Source organism: Pelmatolapia mariae, linkage group LG17, assembly GCF_036321145.2.
Source record: "Pelmatolapia mariae isolate MD_Pm_ZW linkage group LG17, Pm_UMD_F_2, whole genome shotgun sequence".
Classification (NCBI taxonomy): Eukaryota; Metazoa; Chordata; class Actinopteri; order Cichliformes; family Cichlidae; genus Pelmatolapia; species Pelmatolapia mariae.
In genome coordinates this window covers 32298871-32322195 of record NC_086242.1, presented here as the reverse complement: position 1 = coordinate 32322195, position 23325 = coordinate 32298871, and the positions used below count along the sequence as shown (strand labels likewise).

General features: G+C 40.4%; 1 protein-coding gene across 2 annotated transcripts in view; it reads right to left on the bottom strand.

Annotated features, from left to right (window-relative positions):
- Positions 1–1954: 1954 nt before the first annotated feature.
- The window catches only part of gpc5b (glypican 5b), a 59490-nt gene continuing 38119 nt past the window's right edge, over positions 1955–23325 (bottom strand). For both annotated transcript variants that reach the window (XM_063460193.1, XM_063460194.1), the window contains exons 10-11: positions 7014–7117; positions 1955–5582 (exon numbers count right to left, since the gene is read on the bottom strand). In XM_063460193.1, the coding sequence (XP_063316263.1) occupies positions 5487–5582; positions 7014–7117 (200 nt within the window). In that variant the 3' untranslated portion in view covers positions 1955–5486. The remainder of the gene's footprint in view (positions 5583–7013; positions 7118–23325) is intronic.

Genomic DNA, 23325 nt, shown 5'->3' with positions numbered 1-23325 from the left:
TTGTTTATTTGTGTGAAGCTTTGTCTCTCCTTTAGTATGTGCATATTTCGGAGATGGACTAGACAACAACATCAAATGGTTTGTGTCTCCACATACTCATGCTCTAATTGCTATGTATGCTCAAAGCTAGCACTTGCGAGCATCACATTACACATTACATTTCATTGCACAGACCATTAGCGTTCTGGCCCTTTCAGGGGTTTCTCTGGTTATATTGATATGGTTTACTTGTTGTAATGGCATTTGTATAACATGTGAGCAGAGACATACAGTCACCGGTCATTTTATTAGGTACACCTTGCTAGTACCAGGTACACCTTTTGCCTTCTCAATTTCCTTAATTATTTGTGGCACAGACACAGTGCAAGGTTCCACAAGGTCCTGGAAACATTCCCAAGAGATCCATAATGTGATGAGAACGTCACAAAATTGCTGCAGATTTGTTGGCTGCACATCCATGGTGTAAATATCCTAAGGTGCTCTGTTGGCTTGAGATCTGGTGAGTGTGAAGGCCATTCGAGTACACTGAGCTCATTTTTATGTTCAACAAACCAGTTTGAGATGATTTGAGCTTTGTGACTGCTGTAGCTCATCTGCTTCAAGGTTTAATGTGAGGTGCATTGAAAGATGCTCTTCTGCATACCTTGGCTGTAATGAGTGCATATTTGACTTGAAGTGGTCTGACCATCATCCTTTTCTCTTTTTCTGTGCATTCAGAACACCAGCCTGTCTTGCCAACAACCACGCCACATTCAAAGTCTCATAAATCACCTTTCTTTTCTTCTGATGCTCTGTTTGAACTCCAGTTGGTTGTCTTGACCATGTCTACATGAATGAATGTAATGGATCATCGCCAAGTGATTGGCCCATTAGATATTTTGGTTATGAGTATTGAACAGGTATAGCTAATAACATGTACAGTGAATGCATATATGCAGATGCCTGTTCATTCCTGCTATTCATTGGAATGATATAAATTCAGCTGCCATACTGCTCAGGGCCTACTAAGTCTCTTAATGCAGTGGAACTATATGAAGAGTTTATACTCGGTTAATTACTCAGTTTGTCTTGAAATGGGCACGGCAGAAGAGACATTTGGCTCAAAGTCTCTCCTCCTCACTGCTGCATGTCTTTATCTATTAAGAATCTATACATAAAACAAAAGCTTAATTTAGTTTCAGGACAGTTGCTAAACATTAAGCTAGTCTGAGCTTCTCAATCATGAGGTATCATTTCTTTCACTGAACATCAATAGGCCTGATATTTTATACAGGAACTGGTCAGAACCCAATGAGTGAGATGGCAGTGGCAGAGATGCATCACATGTCTTACTGTAGAGTGTAGTGCTCAGTCTGGCTGGTCTCTTTTTAGTTAATTTTGGGGAGTTGAAACACCATCTACATTTTGGTTACACTGCTGCAATGACTCATGTCAATGTAATGGACTCCAGTGTACTCTATAGTTGTATTTTTGCTGTCTGATTTCTTCAGAAGACAGTAAAAGTAGAGTTACCGTCAGGCTTGTGTAAACAAAGCACCATGTGTGGAAGAATATGTTGGTGATTAGGTTGTCTGGCAAGCTGCCCCACATCGGAGTTAGCAAAGTGGAAATAATCAAAGAAATAATCAAAACCAAACATATAAAATGATAAAAGTGTTTTTCTCTTGATAGCTTCAAATCACTCATCTGTAATTTCTCCTCTATAGAGGTGTGAAGTTGAAGTTAACCTGACGATTACAGCCACACTAGAAGCATTAATGTCACATTAATGAGAGGGTGACTCCTCCTTAATGGGATAATTCGTGCAACAGTGCGGCTATGCTGGCTGGTTTAAGATGCAGATTTTGTTCTTTTTTTTAGACTTCAGTTTCAGTTCTGTTTGTAGATTTTATTCAGATCTTCTAACCTTAATTAAAAAAAACCTTTTTAGATATATCAAAAAGTACACTACATATTTAAAAACACAGTTTATTATTAAAAATATCCAACTGATGGTGATTAATGACACAACAGTAGCAGGACACAGTATATTACAGTGGTGAGTTTCACATCAGTCACTGATGTTAGCATTAGCGCATTAACATTAACATTAGCTCAGTGGTTTGAGCTACATGGCTGTAGCTAACAGGTTGTTTTTATTGTATTCTGGGTCCTCTGCATCCTGCTAAATAACAACAAAAATTAGGATTCCTAAACTAAGAGAGCTGTTAAACTTTGATCAAGAAAACATAATGACTTTTATCCAACGATGACAAAGTTTATTCCCTGTACACCAGTATGCTTCGACATGCTACTTAGCACTTTGATGCCCCAAAGTGTTATACTCAAAATCACGCACAGATTCATAACGACATCATTTTTTCGCTATTGGTTTCTCAATGTCAATTTCTCATCTCAACTTTATAGCAGGTGAGAGACCACAAAGTTGAGAACACTAAGTTTAATCTGTTTGATCTGCAGTTCCTAAATAATTTAGTTCTTCCGATTATCTCGATAGATTATCTCGACAGAATAACCATTAATAAAACTGAGTTCTTATTATGAGAAAAAAATAACAATTTAACAACCTAAACAATATATGACATTTTATAAAATTTTAAATCTCCTTCAAAGCATGTGATTGGCCAAAGGTAGGCTTCAGAAAAACCAAAAAAGTCCTGTGCTCGTGTATATCAGTCAGTGTGTTGCAGGCCCAGAAGGAGCTGTGAAAGATGGTAGAGTTTGGACTGAATCCAAAAACTCATCCCATTTAGGTATAGCGTTTAAACAGTAATCAAATGATAGCACATTTGTTTGAAGGTTATGTTGTAAAAGCATCCTGCTGTCTAACATAGGTTTTGGGCTCACTGCCCAGATATTTCACACACTTAAGCTCATAATGGTATTTCTTAAACTGTCAATCATCTGTCTCTGCCTCATAAATAAAAAGACTCGGACCATGAAAGCAGACACATTTTTAAAAAATTTCACTGTACTTAGTAAAAGACAAATACTACCCTCAATCATTCGCTCTCTGTGAGGTGAAACCTCAAGAAAAGAGGTTTTTATGAGGGTATATTTCTGAGGCAGTTAATGTAACCAGCACAGAGTGATATAACCGAGACAAACAAGGCCAACCATCCGCATAAATAGATTAGAAGTCAGTTAAATGATTCATTTGCACCCTATTGAATATCTTTAATCAGTCTCCCAGTTGGCTATCCAGCTGTTGGGTGCATATTTGAGATTCAACAGAGAGCCAAAAGGATTTTATAATTGCAATATCCATCCATTCTCTTCTGCTTATCCGGGGTGGGTCACAGGGTCAGCAGCCTAAGCAGAGAAGCCCAGACTTCCCTCTCCCCAGCCACCTCCTCCAGCTTGTGTGAGGGAACACGAACGTGTTCCCAGGCCAGCCAAGAGATTTAATCTCCCCACCGTGTTCTGGGTCTGTCGTGGGGCCTCCTTCCAGTGGGACATGCCTGGAAAACCTCACCCAGGAGGTATTCTTCTCCGATGCCCAAACAGCCTCAACTGGCTCCTTTCGATGTGGATCATGTGGATCATCATTTGAGCAGGAGGTGCTCTACCCTGAGCCCCGTCTGGTCAAACTCCTATCTCTAAGGGAGAGGCAGGCCATCATCCGCAATCTCGTTCTTTTGGTCACTACCCAAAGTTCAAGACCATAGGTCAGGGTAGGGACGTAGGGACGCTCAGCTCTATCGTCACCACCACGGACAGATACAACATCTGCATCACTGCAGCACCAGTGTGTCTGTACATCTCTCGCTCCCCTCTCCTCTCGCTCGTGACATGGGGTGGGCACTTCAGCCTTTTACAGCCGAGGACTATTCTCATTTTAAGCAGGAGGCCACCAGCTGATGAAGCAAACAGAACCACATCATCTGCAAAAAGCGGAGGCAAGATTCTGAAATGGCCCATTTGGCTACATCTAGAAATTCTGTCTGTATAAAAATTATGAACTGAATCAGTGACAAAGGGCAGCCCTGGTGGAGTCCAACACCATCGGCAACGAGTTCGACTCATTCCTGGCTATGGGGACCAAGTTCTTGCAGTGGTTGTATAAGGATCGAATGGCTTGTAGCAACAGGCCAGACACCCCATACTCCCGAAGCACCACCCACATAACACTCAGAGGGAAAGTCCACAAAATGCATGCGGACTGGTTCGGCAATCTTCAGTCATAATTGTAATATGAATTATTAATTAAATCACGTTTGGATCTCGGCTCAGCTGTGCCCTGATCATTATCTCTGTATTCCATCATTTCCCCTCACTGGAGACAATCTGATATCACAAAAATCAGATTTAGAAAAAGCTTTAACAGTAAAGACAAGCCTACAGTACTGTTAAATGTCTTAAGCGTTACCTCACTGAAGGAGAAAGCAAATTCAATTAATACACATTGTAAGAGAAGCCAGCCTTTGAAAGCACATGACAGTTCATGTTTGCATATGAAAATGAGACATCGCATTATTTATTGTTCAGGCAGATGGTTGTCTCTTTTCCTGGGTGCTTTTTTATATTCTTATGTTTTGACAGAGCCTTCTGTTGAATAATTGAATTTCAAGTTTTACTTACATCTGTTATATTCATTAGTACGGTGCTTTTACAGTTTTGGAAACATAACAAATTTCTCCACAACCACCAAGAAAACACAGGTGTCCTATGTCGACAAGTGAAAATTACCAGAGGGCATATTTCCAAAACATTTATGGAGAAATAAAAAAGAGCATTCTGCTTTGCTGCAGAAATACACACCCAGCTTGCATGAATAAAAACGTATGTTTGAGGGCTATAAGTTAGCTTCAGTTTGCACAATTACTGAGCAAACTGTGAACATCTTCACTAAACTGCAAGACCATCTGTTAATAGTCTGAAGTAACACATAGCTGGTTGTTTTGCTTTTTTAAGAAAGTGCCTAGATGGACTTTTACAGCCTGTATCTTCTTCATTAATGAGGCTTCACAAGTTTTCGTTCCCTCCAACCACACTGCTTCAATAACGAGGGAGGTCCTCAGCATGAGCTATACTTGCTACAGGTCTTAGTGTCTGTGGAAGATACTGTACATCTTTTAAAGATAATACTAAACCAAACATCCCTTAATGTCCTGCTCTGATCTAGAATAACCTCAATTTACAGTCAATCCTTTGTTATCTTTAGAAATTCTTTATATAAATATATATAATATATATATTTGTATTTACATATCTCTTCAAAAAAAGTCAGTAGTGCTGTGTGGTCTATTCTATAAAAGTTAAATACAAATGAACACATGTAGAGGTAAGTACAGGTAATACAAAAAAATGCATACTGCGCACCTGTAGCTGTGTTAAACCAACAGCTAGGTGACCCAGAACAACATAACAATCATTTAGGTTGAGCTGTGCTTACAGAAAGTACTCAGCGTCACACGCACACACACAAAAATACAGTCTTTCAACACTTCCTGTCACTGTACAGCCCCAAATCTTTCTCCTCCTCATCAGCGTGGTTCCCATGGTGACAGCAGAAAGAGCAGCAGAGAGAGCAGGGTCAAAGGCTCAAAAGTCATCGTGTGGGCGGAGCCTTTAACAGGCACCTGACGGAGGATAGGCAATAAGATACAACATTACAGAAAATAGAGTTAACAAGGAAATAGTGTATACACACACACACACACACACACACACACACACACACACACACACACACACACATATATATATATATGATATATATGAAAACAGATACAAATAAAAACACCTTCAAAGCTTTTTCCTGTGGAAATTATATATTATGTCCTTACGAAATGAGAGAAAAAGACTATCTAGCGGAATACAGTGGCTATAACGTGGTTCACCTTTCGCAGCCTCAATGCTTCGCTGATTTTTTTTTTTAACAGTGCATTGTGTTCTGCGTCCTGATTGGCTGTAGACCATTGTCAATCAATCTCGTGTCATGTCTCCTGTACAGTATAGAATGAGTTCAGCTTGTCAAATTTACATGAATCTTCGATCGCTAGCAGTGTGACTTTGAAGTGCTGTACTGTATTTTGCTGGTGCCTTCGGTTTCATTCTATAATACCGGACTTATTATTCTATGAAGGTTTGAACTTTGAGTGTTTAAACAAAAGAGAAAAGTGTGACAATGTTCATGCCTGTCCCAGGAAACTGTATAAAGTGTGTAGTCAGGGGTTTTACAGCCTTAAAACATCTATAATAATTGTAAAACATAAAGTTAGCTACTTCGCAGATTTCACCTGTCGCGGGTTATTTTTAGAACGTAACTCCCGCGATAAACGAGGGACCACTATATAAAGAAACGAGGGGCGACTCAAGACTTTTCGCTGTACTTACATTTGTAAGTATGTGTACATCTTTAGAAATAAAACTAGGTTTGCTGTAGTTGCTCAACTAAAAAAATAGAAACAAAAACTAAATCTACGATTCCATCTGTATGTTTATTGAACTTCAGGGAGAGCAAGCGGTGGTGTTACATCACACAGCAGACACTATTCAATGAGAAGACCATCATCCAGGAACAACATTGATATCAAGTTGCATCAGGCTCTCTCTGACAGAGCTCTGCATGTGACGGGCTGATCGATCACTCTGCGTTTGCTTCTCAGTAATTAATCAGAGGAGCTCATTGCAGTGGTTTGAAGGAGGTGTGTGGGGGGGTGTGAAATAACCCAAAAAGTATTGGAAAACGGTCAGAGGATTTCAGGCCTCAGAATCGTCGATACTGATGCACAACTACAGATCCGTCCCTAATGCTCCATGAAAGTCGGCAAAAATCGATACGGTTGTCAAAAAAAAGATCGTTCCAAATAACTCTCGAGTCTGTCTGCACTTGTATGAGTGTTGATGTACGGGATTTGTTTCACTTCTGTTTGGCTGATACATTCTCAGTCACATAACCTGTTCGAAGCATTCCCGCCCCTTTCTTTGTCTTTGAAATGGGCAGACAATTATTGCCATGTCTGCTAACCTGTCATGTTTACTTATTGTTCTGAGTTCTTTTTACTTACCTGCGTAGGTGAGAGGAGATGAGGAAGGACTGGGCGACGACGAGGTGGGGTCCTGTCCTTTCCTACTGGACTACGACCGCTGGGTGCATCACCTGGCTCGTCCCCTGAACAAAAGCAAAAAATACGATGATTTTAGCATGAGCATTTAGCAGTATATAAGATTAGATCAAGATCAAGTTAAGATCCCAGAACATGCTCACTGATAAAAATCTGGCATTAAAATCTCCATTAAATTAAGAGAGAATACTTGTGGAAGTTATTTTGGTTCTGTTTTTACTCTCATGGTTGCACACAATCTTGCATTATTTATGACTGTTTTGTTGTTTAGACTTAAAAGATTTATGGACTTCGCCGCACCCACCCACAGCTTCGCACAGTGTGAATACCGTTACCTTACAACGCATAAACACACACAGATGTGCAAAATGTTGCTTCGTCTAATGGGTATGCGGCCGGACTTAAACAACCGCTTTAGCACTTTCATATAGATGTGTGTGTGTGTGTGTGTGTGTGTGTGTGTGTGTGTGTGTGTGTGTGTGTGTGTGTGTGTGTGTGTGTGTGTGTGTGTGTGTGTGTGTTGGAAGGACTCCAGACTTATCGCAGGAGAAACTCAGGTAAGTGAGTGGATTAGGACAGGAGGGAAACAGACTCTGCCGGCGGCTAAACACAGTTGCACACACACATATTTCAGTCTGAGACATTCTCATACACACCTGCGCTGTCGCAAGAAAACTCGTTCATAACGAGCTCTCGCTCTCTGTAATATCTTGGCACAAACACGCTAACACACACACACAGAGTCATACACACACCTGCTTGGGAAGAAATCTGATTCCGTCTCTTACAATACATATTGTCATGCAGTACAATAGACAAAGAGCTTCTTTCAGTCGCTGAGGAATGAGGCGAGTTTGTTAATGTTGAAACGCTCACACAGATATTATATCTCAGTATTACAGACAGAAAATATGAGAAATTTAAAACAGAAACACGGACAACCTCCTTCACAAAAATATCAGCGTGCGAGACGCCTGATGTGTTTTTGTTTTCCACCGCGTCTGTGCCGATGATAGAGATGATTTACTCGCAGCAGAATGTTTACCAATTAGGCATCTGTCCTTTATTGTGTGCACCGTTGACAAATAGCAGCATGGAGCAATATGGGACCCTGGGTTCCTATCTGAACAAACGTGTGTGTTTGCATTCACGCCTGTGTTTGTGTGTGGTCTTGCTCTGTGACCATCTGTTCCCATCAGAATCGAAAACCTCGAGTCACATCTGGTTTGAACCTGTTTAGGAGACAGAATTGGGTCGTGTCATTATTGATTTCCCACAATAACAAGTGCAGCGAGACGAATTCATGTTTCATTTTTAGCACAATATTAACCGAGCCTCTCTTTCCTTTGCACTGAGCTTAGTTTGATGAAAAATGTGGGAGGAGGGAGGCAGGCGCGTTGTCCACTTTGTTAGACAACATTAACTTTGAAACATCAGAGCTTAATGTTTCCCCTGAGTATGCGCATGCAGATGTAAGCATGCCCAGTGCATTAGCAGCATTTTTCCCAATCAATTATAGGAAACAAAATGATGACTGAAGGAAAACTATTAAAACCTGAGCAAAATACATGCCGAGAGTTCACATATATATATATATGTATATATATATGTTGTAGTGGCAACAACACAGTTGCTTACCTACCTCAGTGACCTCGTGCCCAGACTCTGCTTCCTTAACAGAAGATGTGTCAGAGGGATTAAAGAGATCCAATGCAACAATTACACAACTGATCATCAATCTGTGACCTAGGGTGTCTTTATGTTCAAACATGGTGTACATTATGGAGAAAGTGTGGTTTACACATAAGTCCATTTACAGAAAGCCACTCGGGTTCAGATCAGGCAGGCCATTCCTCCCAATCACACCCTTCCATTGCCCATGTGACTGTTGAAGTCACTGGATTAAGCACCCTCAAGCAGCCCACCCAGCGACTCCAAGAAGGCGGGGTGCACTGATCTGTCATTCGGCAGATAACTGCGAACAACAGTAAGCAAGCAAAAAGGATGCAAGGGCAACATCCACAGCCTGCTGCTTCTCACTAAGAGCAACTCTAGATTAGATCAGAGAGCAGCATTCAGACATAAATATTTTTTTGAGTTTTGTTCTCAGTATATGAAACTATATTAGCATTTTAACACTTTAACACTTGAATACTTCTGCATATGTCCTTTTACCTAAATGCAATTTTAAAATTTGGACTTTTTCATGTAATTTTTCTTGTAATAAAAAGCAAGAAATTTCATTGTAAACCTTCACTGATATTCATACTTGCATTTACTTGCTTGAGCCCGTGTCACTTCAGCTTGTATGTGTGTGTGCATGTGTGTGTCACAACACACAGTCTCCTCCTACATGCCCTTTGGCATGTTTGTTTCTTAGCAACAATTCAGAACACATCACATATAGCAGATTGTCTAGAAATATGTGTACGGACACACACAGCTACAGGTGATTGATTGCTTCTGGACCTACTCATGGTGTAGTTTAACCTTTATTGCCACCTGCAAGGATGGGGTTATCCTGTGTGTGTGTGTGTGTGTGTGTGTGTGTGTGTGTGTGTGTGTGTGTGTGTGTGTGTGTGTGTGTGTGTGTGTCTATTTGGGCAAATTAATGACATACTGAGGGACAGTCAGTGAACTACAGTAATACACTGCAGTTTCCGTGTGTCTGCTATCGCACATCAGCCAAAAGCTTCAGTGTTGTTCGTGCCATACAAACAGCGAGCAGCTCCATTCATGCACAGTTTGCATCCCCAAAGGAGCTGAGCTGACACTTTACAAGGCAGGACACCAGTGGTCACCATGTCCTGCAATAAACTGCAACTGTAACGGCTGAAGAGGGCGGCTGGATAAAAATGGGAACAGATTCACTAACTCCTCCTTTCCAAAACAATAAATATGTCCCTGTCACCCCTGAGTTGTAATTTAGACACTTTTCCAAAACAACGGGATTGGAGGAAATTGGATTTAGCTGAAGAACTCACCCAGAGGTGACAGTAAGAGTCCAAAGCAGGCGGAGAATTGCCATAAATGAGAGCTGTAGTGACCCACAGACAGGAGACTGTATGCCAAGCGTGGAGTTCCTTGCTCTTTGTTTCTGCTTACATATAACTTCAGAGGACCTCGGCTGACATCAATGTACTGCAGGCTAACTCGAACCATAAGAGTTGCTTCACTTTCCTAAAATAACACAATCTGAGCAGTTTAATCTTCACTTTAATGTCTGACACGTTTGCCTCATTGACCAGCATCTCTCCACACTGCTAAAATGTGTGTTCTGTTGAGAGGGAGAGGGAAACGCAGAGCCTCATTGGTAAAACATGAACTTCTGCTTTCCAGAAGCACAGTATGGCATCCAGTGTTACATGATGTGTGCACCTCTTACTGAGTCAGGCTGCGGGTTAAAGGTGCCCAGCTTTAGCCATCTGTCTTGGGAGAAGAAGTGTCTTCTCTCTCTGCACCGCCAACAACATATTTTCTTGAGAGAGGTCCTGCACACTGCAACACGTGGCTCAGTGATGACTGTCAAAACCTTACAGCTTTGCAACCCTTTGAAAGCTAAGATTCTTCTACTTTGCGGCCTCCAAATGCTTTCCTTGGTATTCTTTTCTCGTTTTGTGCAGGAACAATTAAATGCTTCTTGTTTGGCATTTCTCATCGGCTGTGGATCATGATCAATAACAAGACCTAATTAAAATTTAAATTCCTTACCATTGCATTTTTTAATGCAACATAAATATATCCATCCATGCCCTTTTTGCTCTCCTGGTAAACGTCTGGGAAATTTTTTTTTAAATAAACTAAAATAATAATAATAATAATTTTTTGTGAGTACTGTATGAAACATTGGCAACAAATGGCAAGCAAAACACAATGTGTGCCACTGGGGTGGAGAAATTCATTCTTGTCTTTGTGACACATTAATCATATATTTTGTATTTTCATGTTTTCCTATTTTAGACACAAAGCATTCAAACTGTAGCCACAATCATAATTTGCATCTGGAGCTCTGTTTGTAATATTACACTTTAGCATTCCTGCAACAACTATTCCGGGAAAGCTGCTACCCAAACATCAGCATAGCTGTGTCTGATTCCTCCATTTGGCCATCTAAAACAAAACCCTATTGACAGCACAGCTTCTTCCTAATGGCAGCAGACGCCACAGTGTATGTGCTGCATGTGTGTGTGTGTGTGTGTGTGTGTCTGTGCAAAAACACAGTGTGTGTCACAGAAACTCGTTAGTTATGCTTTGATCAGCTCGGCCTGTGTGTGAAACAGAACTCAATGAACGCATTTGGATGTGTCAGGCAAAAAAAGAAGAGTATTTGTGCTCTTGTCTTGGTGCAGAGGGTAATATCAGGTGTGTGTGTGTGTGTGTGTGTGTGTGTGTGTGTGTGTGTGTGTGTGTGTGTGTGTGTGTGTGTGTGTGTGTGTGTGTGTGTGTTTGCTTGTGCCCATGGAACAGTTGTCAGGAGAAGCATGATCTGAGGAGCCAAAGCTAACGATGAACTGACAGCAAAGGTGAAGATGTATATGCGCTAAGCATGTGTGCGTGTGTAAAATAGAAAGTGCATTAATGATCGATCGCATGCGATATCAAATACTTGTGGTGTACTGTACAGAACTGTCAATTTAGGCCCCAATTAGGCGCAGTCTCGTTGTTCCTCAGTTTATATACACGAAGCATTCGCTCACACACACAGACACACACAAGCTAATGATGCGAGGTGACCTTGAAAAGCGTCTGGATAGCTCGTGTGTGTGTGGGCGTGTAAATGTATCCCAAGCATTTCCAGCTGAATCAGTAATGAGCATTTCATTACTTCAGCCTCAGTTCCCCAGGGAGGAAACACACACACACACACCACACACACACACACGCACGCATACAGAGCAGAAAGAGCATGGTACAAGGTAGCTGTAGATTATTCCCTCAGCAAGTGCTTATTAGAATTAAATTATATTATGATAGCGACATTTTTTTAAAAACAAAGAAAGAAAGGAGCCGACTTCGAACTTCATACATCCTGACATGAATGACTACTTTCTATGCAATCTTGCAATGAAAGCAGCGTGATTCTGATATCCTGTTGCAACCTTCAAGGGCACTGTACTGCAGTATTATTCACTGCAGTCATCTTGTTATTTACTGACTATAAAAAAGAGAGTATGGGTCCCAGTATAGCTCACTGGGTTGAATAGGTGACCCACATGCCATAAAGCTATCACAGAGGCCTGCATTTGAATCCACACCGAGGTCATTTACTGTGTATCTCTCTCTTCGCTCCCAGTTTTCCTGCCTTCTCTCATTGTCCTATCTTTATGAAGGCTAAAGAAATCAACAAATAAATACATATAAGAGCATAATGGAAAACGATATGCTTGTCCTTTATGTTATGAGAATCTATAGAAACGTAACGCATCCTCTCTAACCCCTCTGGGTAATTTACCATTACATTTCCAAGGGAAAAGGAGGAAAAAAGGAAGAACACAGAGAAGGTTCATGGATGTAGTAAAGGAGGACATGCAGAGGGTTTATGTGACAGAGGAGGATGCTAGGGATGGGGTGAGATGGAGGCAAATGATCCACTGTGGCGAAACCTGAATAGAACAGGTGGAAGAAGAAGATTTCTAAGCACTTTAGTGCTTTTAGATTTTAATGTCATATAGCTGCTGGGTAGCTGCGAAGCTCTGTAATGACACAAAAAACTACTTTAAGCCTTAATGGGCGATTGTAGCTCAAGAGTTGGGAGGTCGCCTTGTAATTGGAAAGTTGTCAGTTCGAGCCCCGGCTTGGACAGTCTCGGTCGTTGTGTCCTTGGGCAAGACACTTCACCCGTTGCCTACTGGTGGTGGTCAGAGGGCCCGGTGGCGCCAGTGTCCGGCAGCCTCGCCTCTGTCAGCGCGCCCCAGGGCGGCTGTGGCTACAATGTAGCTTGCCATCACCAGTGTGTGAATGTGTGTGTGAATAGGTGGATGACTGGATGTGTAAAGCGCTTTGGGGTCCTTAGGGACTAGTAAAGCGCTATACAAATACAGGCCATTTACCATTAATGTCACTATACCAAAATGCATGCAGCAACACTGCTAACATGCTGATGTTTAGGAAATTTTATATTTACTTACTGACAAAGATCAGCTGTTAAGAATTTACTGATGCCAGAAGCTCAGCGCTCCCGATCACAAACAAGAGCGATACATTGTAACACCATAGTTACAGTTTATAGACGTCCCTTAAGTACCACGCATGCAGGCAATCATTAAGTTAGTGTTTTAAAATGAGGATAGCTGAGCATGTGTGTGCCTGTTCAAAGCACTGCTGTGCAGAACAGGAAGATTGGTGGGTGAAGTATTTGTTGAGAACTGCTCATCCAAACCACATGAGTGTGGTAATGAGGTCAGTTGTCACAGAAAACCAGTTCAGACCATAAAGGAGGAAAAAAATAAACAAAAACATTTCCATTTTTATAAGAAACAGTTTGACTTTTAGACCAATCAGAGTGATGAGATTTTGTAAAGGTTTGAACTTCCTTAAGATTAGTTAAGGTTTGGCACTTGTTGTAATAGTCAAACTTAGAGGTAAGGAATCCATTCATGTCAATTAATGTCCTCACAAAGATAACCAAAGAAAGATGCCTGTGTGTGTGCGTGTGTGTGTGTATGTGTACATGTTTAGACATCTTTGTGGGGACAGAAAACTGGCATGCCACTATACTTGTGGGGACCACCAGTCACTTATGGGGACAAAATGCCCGTAGCACGAGTTGAAGGCATTTTTTTAGCCGCAAAATGTGGTTTTCATGTCAGGGTTATAATAAGGTTATGGATAGGTTTAGGCATTCATTTTTTATGGTTATGATTACGGTAAGCAATGAGATGTCAATTAGATGTCCTCACTAAGCTATGAAAACCACTGTTTGTGTGTGTGTGTGTGTGTGTGTGTGTGTGTGTGTGTGTGTGTGTGTGTGTGTGTGTGTGTGTGTGTGTGTGTGTGTTTGGAGTAGGCAGGAAACACTTTAACACTTTAACATTTAGATTACTCAGATCTTTGATTACAGGCTTCGAGTGGATCAAATGAATTACAGGGTTAATCAAGTTGATAAAAATCCAGTCTAAAGGTGGGCACAAAGGTATTAAAACCTGAGACGTCAGCCTTATGTTATATGTACAGAAAAATAAGGGAAGTGTGAAGTCATTACAGCATATTGTCTGGGCATAGTGAATGTTTGTAGGAAATGTGGAGCGGATCCATCAAGTAAGGATTGAGCTGTTCCACAGAATAAATGAAGATTTTGATCTGCTGCAATGATGAGGGTCATGTCATTTGCTTGGGGTGACATTACAAGTGTTATAGATTTCTTCCTGTTAATCATTAGAAGTCAGTGATGAATGATGGATCAGAATTTAGTTTGCTCACATAAAAGAGGAAATTAGAGTTTTAATAAACCCACAGAAGATGTCCTGAGTGATGCTGAAAGGCACGTTAACTTTGTTTGGATAATATCTACATAATAACCACATCATCACATAAATGACAGTGTACAACAGTCAGGTCAACTCATCTCCATAACAACTGATCCTAATCGAACTATGCAGCAATGACAAGTAAAAATCCAAAAATATCCCGGTTAATGGCTGCTGCTTGTTTTCAAATAAATCACAGCAGCAGCTAATGATCTGATTTGCAATTGAGCATCCTTCCAAGGTCACACTCGTGGAGGTTATTCGTAGCCTAAAGTGGAATCAAGACCTTTGCAGAAAACAATAAAAGTGCTGAAGACTGAAACACGAAAGCAGCGAGGGACTGACAGTCATTAGAGGTGGATGAAAGAATAAAGCGAGCAGAGTGGCTCTTTGAAGGCTACACATCAACAGCAAGCTGGAGAGGGTGTTGTGGGAGGCGCAGCTAGACAAAGCAAGGGCAGCAGGCTTCTCCAAAAGGTCAAGTATGAGAATAATAGCATCCCTGCAGAGAGGAGGACTAATATACAGATGATGTCGAATCAGATTTGCATGAACAAACTCCCTCAAGTGCCGACATGACCAGAAAGTCAGAGGTAAAGAGGGGCGGGCTGAAAATAAGCAAATAGATGGGTTGATAGATGAGGAGACAGGCAATGAACGGTCTTGTTTGATAGAGGTTATGGGTGTGGCAGCATAAGTGAACCCAACCACGCTGCCGACCTTCAGTAGATGTTCTGTGATTTGCAGCATCTCACATAAAGTTTTGCTACTTTTATCTCTCCCGTGTTGAGCAACACAGAGAGCTTTGCATAAAAGACGGCGCGTAAGAGCAAAGCGAATGTATAATTCTTTAATGAGCTGCATCTCCTAACCTGAGGATCTGTCATTAAACTCTAACAGATATTAGCAAAAGCGAGATACACGACTGCACACGTACATCATTGATTCTCAGTCTCTTTGGCCCCACTGTTGCCCCCATTAATTGGTGTGTGAAGCAGTTAGCATCAATGCACCGCAAGCTGTGAGTTCCAAGCAACAAAATGATAAAAGAAAGCATCTGTTTAAAGAAAAATGCCCAGCCCAAGTGATTTCACCACAAAAAGTATCAGGAGCCAAAAATAAATAAAATTAAATACCGTATTTTTTCACAAATCTCTCAGTCAGAACATGCTATGTCATGTTCAGGTGGAAACTAGCGAGCTAACTTCCTGCTAACTTCTAACTCCATTAAATTTAATAAATTCTGTTTCATGGATGCCTGGATGTTAAACTTAGTTGTTACACCTGGTAAAGCAGCAACGCTGATCATTTTATTACAGATGAAAGAATTTAGACAGTTTTTAACTCGCAGTGATGCCGCAGTATTCGTTTGACTTTGGGACCTGAAGCGGACAAAGTTTTGGACCCAGATTTCTCCGAGTCTGTGAGGCTCCTGCCTACGGTAGCCGTAATGCTCCAACAATCCATCAAGCGATGCGGCTTTGTAGCTTCCCAAAGTCTCACCAAAATACTAAAACATTTTTTGACAGATTTTTGAGCGCTGTGTACCACATATAATCAAGGTCAATAAGCACAACCAGAATTCATACATAAGGCGCACCGGATTATAAGGCACACTGTTGATTTCTGAGAAAATTAAAGGATTTTAAGTGCGCCTTATAGTGCGGAAAATACGGTAATTCTGATAAATGTAGTGTCTGGCTCACAAATAGTGGAAAAAACAAGAACTTTCTTGTTATTTAGTTTATCTGTTAGTTTACTTACTTTAGTGTAAAATGATTGGCAATAGTAGTGGGGAATCCTTATTAATAGAAAAAGCTACAAAACTAATGAAAATATAGTTAAAAGATCCAGCAGGCCAGATTCAACTCTTCACCGGGCAGATTCTGGCCCCCGAGCCTTATGTTTGGCATCTCTGCAATATAAATTAACTACTTTTTTTTCCTTTCCCAGCAGTGTTGAGCTTGGTGGTCAAAGCGACATGGCAGAGGTATACTATGAAGCAGAATTAGTGGCTTAGCCAGTTAATGGAACCTTAGAAAAGGCCACTTCCTAGCCAGTAACATTGCCATGGTTATTCAGTGCTCTTTAAGGTGGAGGGCATACACTGACCAATCAATTCTCTGGAAAATAGCATCACCATTCTTCTTTTAGGGAGGCTAATCAGGGAAAGACAGATTCTCAGCAGACGGGATTTTACTTGCCGCTTGAGTATTGTACTTTTTGACCTGACATGAAATTTGCAAGTCAGCTTCCTAAGTGGTCATAAGCACCATAAGCAGTATATGAATTCAGTGACATAAAGGTTGTACTTAATCTTCCCATGCCTTCATGACAGGGCAGTGAAATTGAAAAGTGTATGAATTATACAGTTTTGGATCTAACTTGGCTGCATTATTGCATTATTATATTATAAAATAATCACAGAAAAAACACTGCACTGTAATTACATTATCATTATTATTCAATTTACCTAAAGCTATGGCCGATAGAAACAATAGAAAACAACCAAATACACACAAGGAAAGAAAATATCTCCAACAAAGCAGCACAAAGAACAATAAAGTCATTTTAACAAATTCTTAAAAACTGTAAATGAGCTTCATCTTCAAAATCAGCACAGAGATCATATCAGGAACAGATCTGTTTAACACACAGCAAGCAAAACAAAACAAATCAGGTAATCATTATGTTTTCTATAACTTACATAGTGCTTAACGAATTTATTATCACCATTTAATGAGAGCAGCAGCCCTAAATTAACAGTACTGGTAATTATCAAAATCAGTGTTTCTGCTTCCGTAATGGTTAACCCGCCAGAATTTACAAACTCTTTAATCAAAATGATAGTTTAAAGCTAAAATATATAATTATTGTTGTCATTACTGGATTTCAAAGTGTACTGTTTTATAAAAAAGCAGAAAATGGTAAAAACACTTTATTATATTTTGATTGAGATGCCAAATTACAGTTGTTTTTACTTGTATTCTTGAACAGAAAAAGAACCGCTTTAGTGCTTGAATGTTATGCTGGATAGCATGAATTCATTTTATTTATTTTTTTTGCTTAAAAAAAACTGTCATTTTTTGTTTTAAACAGACTGTTGACAGATTTATATAAATATATTACATATATAATTATATAAAGCATTTGTGTTTTCTTGTCTTTATAACAGGTAATCTAACAAATTTGCCTTTTTGTCTTTATAAGTAACTACAAGCAAGTATAACAGGATAGAAAGACGATGTGACGGGTTTGGACTGCCGGTGTGAAGTAGCAGTGGAACAGTGGGATATTGTTTGCATTTACTGCATGTTTTACACCCTGACATTCTCCAGCGTATGCATGTACAAAGAAAGCAGTTTTATCTTATAGCACTGATCAATTCATTCCCGAGGCTCGCTCTGGGAACTTTTATAGTCACCAGTGCCGATTAGAGGCCTTGCCAGACTTTTTATTGTTCTTCCTGGCTCCCTTTAGACAGCACTGGATGCTTATGAATGCAGATCAAACTGTACTCAGGCGGAGGGGCAACATTTTTAATCAGTAGAAAACACTGGCCTTTCCCTTTAAAATGAAATAGCTTCTGAAGGCTTTGCAAACCTGGCTCCAGGGAAGTGGGGGAGAGGCCAACAGAGCAACGCAGATATGATGGAGGGAAGATAGGTGGAACAATGTGTACACTATCCTGTTTGTATGTCTATTATTTATTTCAGGTTTACGTTAAGAACCAAACACTGTCAGCAATTTAACTGTGACTTAAACTGTGCGTTTGCAGATTCCAGTGTGCTTCAGGAACAAAGAGGAAGCACAATGCACAGACTCACTGCTACTTGGCCATGAGAGATGGCACGTATACCCCACCACCACCTCCTTACTATCCTTATCGCTCCGTGTGTTACTCCCTTTCTCTCTTCCTCTTCCTTCATTGTCATCAAATAAGGACCCATGGGAGGACAGACCACCTGGTAACCATAGCTACAGGGATTGAGCACCCCATTGCGAGTAGTGCATTCACACATTCTCTTACAGACACACACACACAAATGCCTCTTGTGCTTAAAGAGTTCCTGAATATATTACCAACAAGTATGCAGCAGAATATAAACCAGCCTGTGGTCTTGGTGCTTTCCAGAGTGGTATTACTGGTTGTAAAGTGACTCGTGGATACCTGGAGGCTATAGTTTCCCTATCTCAGTATTCAACCCCCCACAGTATAGTACAGCAGCTATGGTGACGTGGCATTTCATTTGTAAGAGAAGAGAAGAGAAGAGAAGAGAAGAGAAGAGAAGAGAAGAGAAGAGAAGAGAAGAGAAGAGAAGAGAAGAGAAGAGAAGAGAAGAGGTGATTACATTTACATTATTGACGTTATGGGACCTGGATGTCCAGGGAGACAGAGCGATCGGAGATGGGCCAGTTCAAGAAGGGATTGTGCTCATTTAAGGAAGGAAAATCAATCAGTTTAATCTTGGTGAATTCCAGAAAAAGAGAGAGTTTGAAATGACTAAACGACGTAAGAAGAACAGTAAAGATCAAGAGAATAAAAAGACTCTGCTGCAATGTAATAAATAAGTGATACTAAGAAATAACCTACAAGGAGGAAAGCTATATCTGACTGCTGATGCAGAAATCCATAGATCAGAATCCATTAGCTTCAACCTTTGCATTTATAGGCGTTTATCATATCGCTTTTCCACTTGTGACAGTGAAACAAATGCTGCGCCTGAATCTTCACCATAACAACGTTTTCGAAACGTATGACAACACTGTGTGAGAATGAACTCCAGCATGAGTTTGGCTGGAGTTCACCGTCTCCGTCTAATGGCACAGATAGCTTGAACTTAAGCTCCCTGCTTTTAACTGCTCATGTGCTCGGATGCCTGGCTTTTTCCTTTTGTTTTTGATCGGCGAGCATTGTTTGCCAACTGATTCTCCTCCTCCCGGCTGAGATCAACTCGCCTTGATGTGGAAAATGGACTTAAATCAAATAATAATAGACCGCGTGCTGTCTCGGCACAACTGAAGTAACTTCACGTTGCCCACATAAATAAAACACATCCGTTTTGGAGCTTGACTTCTGCCACTCGCCGATATGGCCTGGCACCGCGCCTCCCTCTCTGCCCACACGCGCTGCCCTCGTCCCGCCTCAGCTCTCAACAAAGCCGAGAAATAATTATGTCAAAATATTTGCAAAAGAAATTCTTAATCTTTCTCATATCTGATAGATATGGGTTTAGGGAGGGAGAAGGAAAACACAATGGTATTTGAGTGTGTGCGTGTGTTCAAGGACGCACATACAGACATTGTAAGTCAAGAAGCAACACAGTACTAGATTTGTTTCTGTCAGTCAGAGCGGCAGAGAGCAGATACACATAAAACATGCTGGGTTACACACAAAGACGCTTCAATCTCAGACATCGCAGATGAAACGAGTGTTGGGCACACAAACAAGAGGTCATAAAGATTCATTTGCACGCACACACACACACACACACACACACACACACACACACACACACACACACACACACACTCTTTCTAATGCAAGCAGAGTCTGGATTCTGTGCTATTCCTCTCCTGTGAAATAATAAGCTCCACATTTCAGTGATTCGGATTTAGAGAAGTGGTTTGTAGGCAGAATTTTAAAGAGATAAAGCTGGAGAGCCTAGATTTAGTGGCAGCAGCATCTTTAAAAACAACACAGCAGCCTAAATTTATTCATGCAATAGTATTTTATTTATACGTTACCTCAGAATCACTGATGTAGTCTGCTGTACGGACATGCAAAGTATAAGTAGAAAAAAATTAAGAAATGGCTTGTGTGAGCCTTGATGTGATTTGTGGGGTCTAGCTGATCCAGCATCACTCTTTCAGCTCCAGTGCATGTTAGCCTTGTTTATATGCATAGAAAGGGTGACAAGCAGGAAGAACTGCAGAAAATCCCCTTCTGTCACTCTATATTGTGATTCTTTCTCCAGGCTTGAGAGACAAGATCCCAACACGCTGCCACCGGCTCGCTTAATCATAACCAGCAATTTTCTCTGCAAATAGCCAACGTACCAGCTTCAGGCCCGGCGGGAGGTTTGACTTTCCTCAGAAGTGGCACATCAAGGTTAGCGGAAAGGGTATGATAAATGTAGTGACAAATGCATTACTTTTAGCGTTCTTAAATAAGCAGGTCATGCAGTATAAGAAAACAAACAGAAGCGTTCCTCAGAGAGGGCTCATGGTGAAGTGAACACGCTACCTTGTCAAAGCTATCTGAATGCTTGAGAAATAATCGCGATGTGCATATTTTCCAAAATACGGAACGTGAATGATGTGCGTGAACAAACTATCAATTAAAATCTTCTGCCACCTGTCATTGGCACGGAACTATCACTTTTTATGAATTTAATAAATGAAAAGAGAGCTGTTTTTATTTGATCCTTTTTTAAAACAAAACACAAACCAACATGGGTTTCCTACCTTTTTTTCAATGAGATTATATATGTGACCTGACCAGTTTACCTGAATCTGTTTCCCAGTCTCAGTTTTCATCCTAATGAAACTACATAACACACTAAAAAATGTGACTTCAGTGATTTGATCTGGGAAAGCACCAATGCAAACTCAGAGAATCCAGTTGCTCGTATGTGTTAAGGAAAGCTGCATCGCAATGAATGTGTTTAGATTTCTTCACATATGAGTTTTCAATTCAATTTTATTTTATTTATATAGCACCAAATCAAAACAGCAGTCACCTCAAGTCACTTTGTCAGGTAAAGCTCCTACAATAACTGAGAGAAAAGCCCAACAATCAAAGGACCCCCATGGGCAAGCACTTGGTGACAGTGGGAAGGAAAAACTCCCCTTTAAAAGGAAGAAAGCTCCAGCAGAACCAGGTTTTGCACTGGCCCATTTCAAAGATTTTACCATTTTCACCATCACCATCTCAGTTTAAACAAACCAGGTGTGAAGAGAAGTGGCGGGTCTGACTATAAACCACTTGCTTATTGGCTAATTGTTTGAGATTAACAAGTCATTAGCAGTAAAAATAATACAGATATGATCCTTTTTGAAACATAGCATGACTGAAATTTATACAATAGATACTTTTTTTAGTATGACCAGAAATGAGTGACTGAGCCCACACTGTAAACTAAAAGTGTTTACAGAGGTCAAGTCAGAAAGTTGTTATTCCCGTAGGCTGTGTGTCGAAATGAAGGATAGTGTCCAGGCATCCACGAAAAAAGGATTTACCAGGGTGAGTGGGGGAAGGTGTTAGCAGTAAAGTAGCTTTGAAATCTAAAGATAAGAAAAAAAAACATTTAGCCAACCCACAAAGCTTTGGAGGTTATTGAAGTTTAGCTAGTTTGCTAGATCTTTTAGGTGAGAGATAAAGTCTTCTCAATAAAAGTGCATGTTCAGTGTTGTTCAGTGAGGTACACAATCTGAGTCCCCATGGGGCGACAAAAGAGATTAAACAAAAAAACAAAACGTGGTCCTTTTCTAAAGCATTAAAATACTGCTGAGAGGCTCACAGCATCCTGGATACTCAGTGAAGCATGCCTTAGCTTGAAGGCCGGCTATGAATAAATAGTACTGATACAGTTACAAGTGTACAGCTGAATAGTTTGCTAAGGCTCATCTCTATTCAAAGAACAAGGGCACACAGAAACGACAAGAGCCTTAGAAACAGCCATGTTGTCTTTACATTATCACTTAGCAAGTGAATTCAATCCAGCTGCTTTTTGTTTTCTACATAAAAACACTGCAGTAGTGGCATTGAAAAATGTACACAGAAGATTGCTATTAATGTGTTTTTCTTTTTTGGGAAGGAAAAAAGGTCATATGCATAGCAGATGAATCCCATTTAGGATGTCAGCATCGTGTCCTCAATCCTTTGCAGTGTTATTTACCTTCTCATTATTATAAGGAGTAACTTAACACTCACAGGAATTCATATTTTTACTCTAGTGGTTGAACTTCCCACCTTTATACAGCGATTTAGCTACAAGTGCTTTTCAAACATGATGATTCAGTGTTGCCAAAGAGACCACTTCTTACTCTTGTCAGTGATGTTGGGTGTTATAACACCTTGCAGGCTACTCTGCGGAAATTTAGGTCAATTTTAAAGGATAAAGACGATAGTACTCTAAGTCAGCGTGACTGCTCTTAACTTTGCAATTTTACTTGTTTTGAATTCAATCTGTTATTGCATAAGAACTGTTTACTTGTTTGTAGCGCGCACGTGTTGTTTGAAACAACTCATGGCCAGGCCACATTTAAAAAACAGATTTCTAATCCTTTAATTAAACTTTTACTTAAACGAGACTGAATAAACTTTGTTACCAGAAAGAAGAGATATCCAGTCTATATTTAACTAAGTTTAATATATTAAGATATGTGCAGTGGGGTTTTTTCGAAGGCTGATGACATTCTTTAGATTTTTAGATTTGGTGTTTACAGTTTTCCCCATTTTGATAAATGGACTGCTATTTTTATAGCACCTCGGTATTCGGTTGAGCTCTCACAGCATTTTCTACTGAAAGTGTCATTTACCCATTCACATATCACTTTTATCTAACATCTAACATTTACACACACACACTCATGTGGATGAACTGGGGTTCAGCATCTTGCCCGAGGACACTTCTGCACAGAGACTGGAGAAGTCAGGGCCCAATCGATTGGTAGATGACCCAGTCTACCATGCTCTACCACCTGAGCCACAGCTGTTCAGGTGGTATTAAGCCGCTAAGAAAGACATAATGGCTCAGAAAGGATCTTTAAAACCTTTCTGAAAT